The 10640-nt window shown below is 37.3% G+C and overlaps 1 protein-coding gene across 12 annotated transcripts in view; it reads left to right on the top strand.

Annotated features, from left to right (window-relative positions):
• UTRN (utrophin) overlaps positions 1 to 10640 on the top strand; it is a 589012-nt gene that overhangs the window by 161608 nt on the left and 416764 nt on the right. For all 12 annotated transcript variants that reach the window (XM_074397323.1, XM_074397322.1, XM_074397326.1 and 9 more), the window contains 4 exons: positions 1172 to 1291; positions 6012 to 6113; positions 9826 to 9933; positions 10218 to 10397. In XM_074397323.1, coding sequence (XP_074253424.1) covers positions 1172 to 1291; positions 6012 to 6113; positions 9826 to 9933; positions 10218 to 10397 — 510 coding nt within the window. The remainder of the gene's footprint in view (positions 1 to 1171; positions 1292 to 6011; positions 6114 to 9825; positions 9934 to 10217; positions 10398 to 10640) is intronic.

The raw sequence follows: 10640 nt of genomic DNA, 5'->3' as shown, positions 1-10640 counted from the left end.
GGTGAAGAGCACATTCTGAGAGGTGTCTGCACCCAGTCCTGTAAGGAGAGCTGTTTCTTCGTCTCTAATCCAGGAAAGCAGCAGGCATTAAATGGGGAACCAAAATTTGGTGGGCAATTTAATTCAGTCACAAGTTTAGGAGACAAACTTTTCATAGTCAAGATAAGGAAAGGTAGAATAAAATATGCTCTCTGTAAATTTAAGAATTTTATTGATCAGTGAAACATGAATAACTGATAAGTAAAACTTGAGGGACCCATTAAACACAACTCTGAGAAGCATTTGAGAACATCACTGATAGTGTTTAAATAAATTTTCTTTTCTTTTCCTTTTTTTTTTTGAGACAGAGTCTTGCTCTGTCACCCAGGCTGGAATATAATGGCATGATCTTGGCTCATTGCAACCTCCACCTCCTGGGTTCAAGCAATTCTGCCACCTCAACCTCCCAAGTAGCTAAGACTACAGGCATGTGCCACCATGCCTGGCTAAATTTTGTATTTTTAGTAGCACTGGGTTTGTACCAGGTTGGCCAGACTGGTCTTGAACTCCTGACCACAAGTGATCTACCTGCCTTGGCTTCCCAAACTGCTGGGATTACAGGTGTGGGCCACCATGCCTGGCCTATCAATTTTCTATACACGTGTATCCAATGACTATGCTCTTCTCATGGAAAAGGTGAGAGAGTTGAAGGTGTCTATACTTCCTTAACTGTTTTCTCTTGTAGCTGATCGGAGTAACTCTTGAGTATCATGTAGTATTCTTCTTATCTCTTTGTACCATCCTACACTAGATAAAATGATCTCTGACTTTGTATATTTAAGCTCTGGACTTGTTTGCTTTACCACTTCTACACTTCTGTCTTAATTCCTAATATGGACACCCAACTCTTTTATGCTCTAAATTCTGGGGAAGGCCAGAACTTGAATAAAAGTGATGATATTGCCATTTGCAGTCTGTTATGGCATTGCATCCTCAAACTACCTTTGCTGATAATGAAATGTAAAGATGTATAATAGGATTAGTTTCATTAGTAGAACACTTAGGGTAATGATTGGAAATTTAAATATGATGCCTCATTAAGTGTCCTTAATTACTATTGACATCTGAGTGCATTTTAAATAGGTAAATGTGAAAGAGTAGAAATAATGGTTTATCTTAATTTTTTCTCTAGAGTTTGCAAAGTGATCTTGAGGCCGAACAGGTGAAAGTAAATTCACTAACTCACATGGTGGTCATTGTTGATGAAAACAGTGGTGAGAGTGCTACAGCTATTCTAGAAGACCAGTTACAGGTAAGGGCCCTATAAAGTTGGATAATCCTGAGGGACCTGTTGTCTGAGACCCAATTACATATTGCCTCTATCCTTCATGCCCTTTTTCATTCTTTATCCAGAAGGGTAGAAAAACCCACCTTTGGTTATATTGCCCAGTTAGGATTTTACAGTGTGTGGTTTACAGGAGTACCCAGGTATTGATTCCTTTACTTCAGCTCTTGGGGTGAATGGGTGGGGTTGGTTGCAGTCCCCAGCTTCCTTGTGCATAATGACAAGATTTGGAAGCACAGGATACTAGTCTGTTTTCACTCTGCCAGTAAAGACGTACCTGATATTGGGAAGAAAAAGGAGTTTAATGGACTTACCAGTTCCACGTGACTGAGGAGGTCTCACAATGATAGCAGAAGGAAGGAGGAGCAAGTCACATCTTACATGGATGGTGGCAGGCCAAAAGAGAGAGCTCATGCAGGGAAACTCTGTTTTTTAAAGCCATCAGATCTTGTGAAATTTATTTACTATCAGAAGAACATCTTGGGAAAGAAACCCCATGATTCAATTACCTCCCACCAGGTTTCTGTCATGAAACTTGGGAATTGTGGGAGTCACAATTCAAGATGAGGCTTGGAGTCACAAGCAAACCATATCATTCTGCCCCTGACCCCTCCCAAATCTCATGTCCTCACATTTTAAAACCAATCATGCTTTCCCAGTAGCTTCCCCAAAGTCTTAACTCATTTCAGCATTAACTCAAAAGTTCACAGTCTAAAGTCTTATCTGAGACAAGGCAAGGCCCTTCTGCCTATGAGCCTGTAAAATCGAAAGCGAGTTAGTTACAATGGGGATGCAAGCATTAGGTAAACACAGCCATTCCAAATGGGAGAAATTGGCCCAAACAAAGGAGCTACAGTCCCCATTCAAGTACAAAATCTGGTGGGGCAGAGTCAAATCTTAAAGCTCCAAAATGATCTTCTTTGACTTCATGTTTCACAACCAGGTCATACCTATGCAAGAGTTGGGTTCCCATGGTCTTGGGCAGCTCTGCCCCTGTGGCTTTGTAGGGAATAGACCCCCTCCTGCCTGCTTTCATGGGCTGATGTTGAGTGTCTGTGGCTTTTCTAGGTGCATGGTTCAAGCTGTCAGTGAATCTACCATTCTGGAGTCTGGAGAATGATGGCTTTCTTCTCACAGCTCCACTAGGCAGTGCCCCAGTAGGGTCTCTGTGTGGGCCACATTTCCCTTCTGCACTGCCATAGCAGAGGTTCTCCATGAAAGCCCCACCCTTGCACCAAACTTCTGCTTGGACATCCAGGCATTTCCATGTGTCCTCTGAGATCTAGGTGGATGTTCTCAGACCTCAATTCTTGACTTCTGTGTACCTGCAGGCTCAACACCACATGGAACCTGCCAAGGCTTGGGCCTTACACCCTCTGAAGCCGTGGCCTGAGCTGTACCTTGGCCCCTTTTAGTCATGGCTGCAGGAGCTGGGACACAGGGCACTAAGTCCCTAGACTGCACAAAGCATGGGGACCTTGGTTCCAGCCCACGAAACCATTCAATAAGTCTCTAGGAAGTTCCAAACTTTCCCACATTTTTCTGTCTTCTTCTGAGCCCTCCAAACTGTTCCACCCTCTGCCTGTTACGCAGTTCCAAAGTCATTTCCACATTTTCAGGTATCTTTCAGCAGCACGCCACTCTACTGGTACCAATTTACTGTGCTAGTTGATTTTCACACTGCTGATAAAGACATACCTGAGACTGGGAAGAAAGGAGGTGTAATGGACTTACAGTTCCACCTGGCTGGGTAGGCCTTACAGTCATGGCAGAAGGGAAGGAGGAGCAAGTCACATCTTAGATGGTGGCAGCAGACAGAGAGAGCTTGTGCAGGGAAATTCCCTTTTTCGAAACCATCAGATCTCTTGAGACTTATTCACTATCATGAGAACAACATGGGAAAGACCTGCCCCCGTGCTTCAATTACCTCCACCAAGTTCTTTCCATACAATGTGGGAATTGTAGGAGTTATAATGCAAGATGCGATTTAGAAGGATACACAGGTAAATCATATCACACAGAACTGATCTTATTAAGTGATCCACTGACTTCCTCTTGGAAGCACTTGAGGAATTTGTTAGAGTGTAGATTCCTAGGCTCTACCCAGAACCTAAATCCAGGTGAGGGAGGAGTGCAGTGAATTTTCAATGTAAGAAAAAATTATGTGCATACTGAAGTTTGAGAATTTCAGCCAGTAGGATTCAATATCCCAGTGTTTTTGGTAGATTAATGTGTGAATTTCAATAACAGTTTCTGAAACTCCAACAACTTGCTTATTTTTGCACAAAGGCAATAGCGGATCTTTACAAGTCTTTAACAAATAAATTTATTGGTATTTCATTTGAACAATACTTGGATTACCTTGTAAGACATTGCCATTTTATTTAAATAAGGTGTCTCATTAAATGAGGCAATACAAATCATAATTTTATCACATGAGGTCCTTTTGCATTTGTAATATTTAAAGTCGGCCGGTGGTTCTAAGACTTCTATGCAGTAGTTAGTTATTATAATAACCTAAGAGCTAAGTATTCATGCCTTGAATGCTTAGCAGTGAAGAATCTGAGATTCGGTGAGGTTAAGAAATGCTCTTGAGATTTAAATACACAATGAGTTATCATGCTGAGACTGGAAATCTAACTTCTGGCTCTAAGTTTTCTACCCTTTGCACTATGAAAAGCTTATTCTCATATTAACTATCAAAATAGTATAATATGAATTAAATAATTATTGTTCACATGTATATAGTACAAAAATAAATTTTAACATTTGTTAATCATTATTTATAGAATTGTAATAAAATGATTTTGGGGAAATAATCATGGAGTGATTTTTTTATAATTAATCAAATTTATCTGTCTAGTATTGCTAATACTGGTGAGAGTCTGTTGCTAGTTTGTGTTAACTTATGGGGAATTTTTTATGGATCACATAATGTAAACAGAACAAATCATTTTTTTAAATTGTCTTATAAAAATTCTCTTACTTGAAACAATTTTTATAAGTTAACTATTTTTCATAATGTTGGTACTACAGATGAAAATTTTCTTAGCATGTAAAAGAGAGTTAAGAAGTATAACAGACATGCTGGTTTTTTAGAACAAAATTTGAAAAATTTGAAGCACAAAAAGTAGATAGGTTTGATTTATTTTGAAATTATATGTAAAAATGTCCTATTCTCATATAAAAACCACAATGAAACAGAAAGAGCAGGTATGGAGTCAAAGCTACAGAGGACAGAGTTCTAGTTGTGCTACTTTCTAGCTATGTGAAATCATTTGTTCAATTCTATGGAAATTAGTTTTTCTAATTCATACATTTATAGGCCTAGTCTGTGCTTTTTTAAAGCAACTTTTATAAAAGCACTTTTTGTAAGTTGCTATGCTATAATAAAGAACAATGGAGTACAATAAATATCCTTGTAGGGAAATCCTCATTTAATACTCCTTGATTGGACTTTATACTGAGGTATACAGCAAGTAACAGTTTTAAAGGAATACTCAACCAGTTCTTTTTTTATGGGGTATTTCAGTTGTTAACAAAGTTAAAATACTTATTGGAACAAATTCATATTTAAGGAAGAATCTGTAAGGTTGACTTACTCATTGTTAACTGGCTTTTTAAAGCCTTACTGGGTATATGGGCAATTTGGGATAAAAAGTAAATCATCTTTCAAAAGCTGATTTACTTAAAGTCATAGAAATTTTCAGTACTTTATGTGGAAATCTGCTTCTCCCTCACTTCACAAAAAAGCAGCTACTATGCTTTGGTCTTAAATTACCATCTCAAAAGGCAAGTTTATCTGAAGGCATATAGATTCTTACTATTATATAAATTTTGTTCTATTTATCACCACTTTAAAAAGTTAAAGTGTATAAAGTCCAATCAAGGAGTATTAAATGAGGATTTCCCTACAAGGATATTTACTGTACTGCTACTTATATTATGGAAGACAGTATATCAACTTGAATAAAACCTATTCAGAAAATTACCAATTGAGAATTAGGAATTCTTACCAAGTGGTCTAACTTCAGGTAAATTGGAATAGTCAAATTCTGTATTTTCTAGAGTTAAGCAGAAAGGCTAAAAACTTTGTTACGGTACTCAAGCCAAGCCTTACATATTGTGGCTGTCTCTCTCTCTGCATGCATCTTAAAGGTAAACTAGAAATTGTATTTATATCTTCGTTATTACTATAGTACTTAAAAACCTTATCAAAATTGCTTATTTGACTTGTGTTATAGCTGCTATTATCTAAGTTGACTGTTTTTTCTATTTCAGTAGATAATTTAGTTTTAAAATACATAGGGTTTGAGAGCAGATATATTTATTTAATCTGTTTTCTCTAGTAACTATTGCTGAAGGATTAGGCATTAAATATTTCTATTCTAATTTTGAAGTTAAAAATTTTGGTTAGAGATAGAGGGCGAAAAAGTCAAAATGAGTGAGAGAAACCGTTATGCAGATTGAGATAATGCCTAAACTAGTGATCTGGCCAGACTGTGGAGGTACTCTTTGTATTTTATAACATTCACTTTGGGCAAATGCTTTTTCACTGTTAATAAATATATATCCTGTATACAAAAAAAAAAAAAAAAAGAACAATGGAAATCGTGCATTTCTTCAAGGATTGTGATAACCCTCTCTTAAAGCTGTGTTGACCAAGGATGGTTTCTTCTTGTCCTAGAAACTTGGTGAGCGCTGGACAGCAGTATGCCGCTGGACTGAAGAACGCTGGAGTAGGTTACAAGAAATCAATATATTATGGCAGGAATTATTGGAAGAACAGGTATGAAACTGTTTTCCATAAGGGGCAAAATAAATGGTGAAGAATAACCTATCTTTTATTGTGACGTTAGAATAAAAGTTGCCTTGTTTACTTTTCTTTGAAAGGAAAATATATAAATAATTATTTTAAAGATCAAATTTCTGTCCAGTTTGTAATTGATCATGAGGCTTATTCATAGAGGTCATGTCCTTGGCTCCACTAATATGACCTGTTTTCATTGCTTGGAATGTTAATACTTAGATATGCTATTTTTATGATTTGTTTGACATAGTTATTAGTGGATTTGTGTTGGGTGACGTGTTTGAATTTGTATTGACACAATGCCTAGCCTATAATTTGTGCTCAGTAAATAATGAATGATGAATCCACTCAATATGCTGTGAACTTTAATTCCCTAAATTTTTTTCTTGATTTTTAACAATTATAAATATTGAAATTAATGGGAAAATATTATTTAGCAACACCTTTGATTTAACACTGGGTTAACTGCATAGTTTTTCCACTAAGGGTTGCCACAGCAAATGAACCTGTTGTACAAAGCTGCCTCCTTAATTTTTCAGTAGGAGTGGCGGCTCTTTGCCCGTTCTCTGTCCTCCCAGAAAACCATCAAAACAAAATACAAATAAGTAAAACTTTTCTCTCCAAATGCCAAACAGTTGTGGTTTAAAAAATAAGCATATACTGGCTGGGTGCAGTGGCTCACGCCTGTAATCCCAGCACTTTGGGAGCCTGAGGTGGGCGGATCACCTGAGGTCAGGAGTTCAAGACCAAACTAGCCAACATGGTGAAATCCCATGTCTACTAAAAACACAAAAATTAGCTGTGTATGGTGGCGGGTGCATGTAACCCCAGGTACTCGGGAGGCTGAGGCAGGAAAATCACTTGAACCTGGAAGGCAGAGGTTGCAGTGAGCCGAGATTGCACTATTGCATTCCAGCCTGGGGAAGAGGAGTGAGACTCCCTCACCAAAAACAAAACAAACAAACAAACAAAAAAAAACCAGATACTCTATTCCCACATCTCTCAATGTTCATTTTGCTTCTTTTAAATGCATTTCATTTCCATCCATAAGAAGCAACTCTATTTTTTAAAAAACCCGAGTGTATGATATTTTGTGGCTTCCTAAATATGGAGGCAGATAGTACATCTTAAAAAGCAGGTTGCAGAATTTGTCCACATATAAATTGTAATGACTACTTCCCCTCTCTCAATCTGTGGTCAGATTTTTCTTAAAAGGAACCACAAAAGGGACCTGATTTTGATTTCTGAAATATTTACCTTTTGCTTTATAAATATTTACATTTACTGTGAACCTTGTATTCAGGCCAAAGAGTCTCATAGAAAAGTTCAAATTTTACTTCAATCATGACAGTAGAAAGGCTGGGTGCTGTGGATCATGCCTGTAATCCCAGCACTTTGAGAGATTGAGGTGTGTGGATCACTTGAGGTCAGGCCAACATGGTAAAACCCCATCTCTACTAAAAATACACAAAATCAGCCAGGCATGTTGTGGGCAGCTATAATCCCAGCCAGTTGGGAGGCCATTGAGGCAGGAAAATTGCTTGAACCCAGGAGGCAGAGGTTGCAGTGATCCAAGATGGCACCACTGCCCTCCAGTCTGGGAGTGCACTCTGTTTCAAAATAATAATAATAATGATAATAATAATAATTACAGTAGAAGACATTGATTGCTAGAGAAAACCATTGTGTTCCTCTTCTATCCAGTAAAATAATTGCAAATTTGTCAACAATTTTAATTTAATGATAAAAAATATTTTAAAAATAAAGAGTGGCTGGTATTTCAGTCACTTGTGTCACTTTAGGTTTTAAACTGACCTTTGACTTGTGTTCTATAATGATCTGACATTTTCACTATACCTTTTGTGTGTGTGTGTATACTATCTACATGTTCTGCCTAACGGCATCGTTATTTATATGCATATCTTATCAGCCTCATTAGACACAGGACACTATCCCTATTTGTCTCTTATTTCCCCAATGTTCATTTTTTTGGGTGGTGAAATATAGAGGCAAGGAATAGTCGTTAAATATTTAACTGAGAAATGAAATCACTGAGGAAGAATCGATTCCATTGCAAATATGGAATCAAGCTTTTTTTTTTTTTTTTTTTTCCCCTTCCTGCTAAATAGAAAAGGGTTTCTGCCCTAAATGCTACATTTTGGGAAGAATTATCTCAGTGTAGCTCCAGTTGTTTTCCATCTCTTCTTCAGGATTTTCTCTCTACATGACTGAATATCCTCTGCTTAGAAAACATGCATTGTTGGCCAATGACATTTAAAAATCTTTCTGTGGGCTTTGGGCAATCTTCAGACTTCTTCCTTTAATGATAATTACTGTTGAACCTTAAAGGCTAGTGTGGCTTTTCTATGTGATACCATGGAAAGACCATTGGTTTTGGGGTGTGGACCCTTGACCCAGCTCTGCCATTAACTAGCCGAGTGATCTTGGACATGTAACTTGACTTCTCTTTCCTTCCTCTCTAAAGTGAGGGGCTGAGACAGGACAATCTCCTAGCTTTCTTCTGCCTCTAGAAAGTTATAATGTAATTCATTTGGAGACTTACATAGTTGGATTTAGCCTTTTCCGTCCACCTATATCCTTGAGAATTAGGTTTCATTACCTAGGTATGAGGCTAATGTCAGATTGTTCTGTTACAAATCTGAGAAGGATAATATTTTAAAGAAAGATATCTTTCTGGGTCATTTGTGCCTCAGATGTAGGTGTTTGAAGGCCTTCTCTTTTTTTCAATATTCAGTGATAATTTTATTAAAAAGTAGTTTTAAAAAAAATCATCAAATGTAATTCATGAATTCTTCCAGATACATGTTGTAAAGATCATGGTCAACTTTATCCAATGGTTGCTTTTGCTTGGTTACCTCAGGAAATAATCAGATGAATTCATTGTCTTAACCATTTACCTTTTACATAAAATTATTTTCTATTGTGTTAATTATCAGTTTATTGCCTCTCAGTTCCAAATCCACCTTTCATTGCCCCTTCTGTAATGCTGATGCTGGATCTCATAAATGTTTCTCCTTTGCCAACTGGCATGATACCAAGCTTTAACAACAGAGAGCACAGAAGCACTGCTGCAGTAGGAAGGGACATCTATTCCTGGTTCTGGTGTTTTCCTTCCTTTTTGTTCTTGCAACTCTAAGCTGCATAGGAGAGTCCCAAAGGATGTCACTCTCAGCCAGTTTCAGTGACATCCCCACCTGAAGCTTCCCAGCAACTCCAGCAACACCCACCATTAGCAGTTTTCTGCTGAATTCCATCAGACTTCCATCCTTGGCTTGGTGCACCACAGTGAACGTCATTATTCAGTAACCCACAGCAACACTCCCTTTGGCAAGGTCTCTCAGCTGAAGGTGTAGAGGTCTCTCCCAAATTTATTCCTCTCTTCAATACTCTGCCTCAGTCCAGTAGGTACTGGCTGCTCCCATTATTTTCTCTTCCTCCATGCTTTACAGTTTTCTTTATCCTCGGTATTCAATTCCTGTTACGCCAATATGCAGTTATTCACTAATAATCTTTATATTAATTGACCAGAGTAAGTTACCATGAAGGCCTTCTTATCCCCAGGTAAGGGTGAAGCCTCTAATAAAAGTTAGAAACTTGGACACATGATTTAATTGAATTACCAAATGATTCTGTAGATAATCTAAAGTTCACCTTTTGTTATTACTTTTAGTGCCTATTGAAAGCTTGGTTAACCGAAAAAGAAGAGGCTTTAAATAAAGTCCAGACCAGCAACTTCAAAGACCAAAAAGAACTAAGTGTCAGTGTTCGACGTCTGGCTGTAAGTGATGTGGTTGTCAGCATCTGTGTTGTAAACCTATGATCTCTTAACGTTATATAGCTAATGGTTAATACAATTTAGTGAATACAGATTACAGTTTATTACCTAGCATTAGACTGCTGCCCTGTAACAATATGGAACCATGAGAGTTATGTTTTAGCATAGCGAACTGCAGAGCATGTACATTTGACTATAAAATAGACATGTTTAAATGTTTTGACTGGGAAACAGAAAGATAAAGTCCTGTTAAAAGAGAGTCATCTAATAAATATCTGAAATATTAGATTTTGAAGGAAGACATGGAAATGAAGCGTCAAACATTGGATCAACTGAGTGAGATTGGCCAGGATGTGGGGCAATTACTTGATAATTCTAAGGCATCTAAGAAGATCAACAGTGACTCAGAGGAACTGACTCAAAGATGGGATTCTTTGGTTCAGAGACTAGAAGATTCCTCCAACCAGGTACTTTTTGATTTGGGTCGTATGTTGTGCCATGAAATAAACATTTAGAATTTAAATGTTCAGGTTAGTTTTAATTTATATTAAATAGTAGCAGACAGACTAAAAAGTTGATTCCTTATACCTGATGAAAAATTGACATGTGAAAATCACCTTTCTAAAGTAAGTTTTAATAGATTCTTTAACTATTTTGTACTTTAATTCACAGTAACTGATTACACTTAGCCAATAAATAATCTAAACATC

Source organism: Saimiri boliviensis, chromosome 4 (assembly GCF_048565385.1).
Source record: "Saimiri boliviensis isolate mSaiBol1 chromosome 4, mSaiBol1.pri, whole genome shotgun sequence".
In the NCBI taxonomy this organism is placed as follows: domain Eukaryota; kingdom Metazoa; phylum Chordata; class Mammalia; order Primates; family Cebidae; genus Saimiri; species Saimiri boliviensis.
Note: the sequence above shows the minus strand (reverse complement) of the source record. Positions and strands in the feature narration are given on the sequence as shown.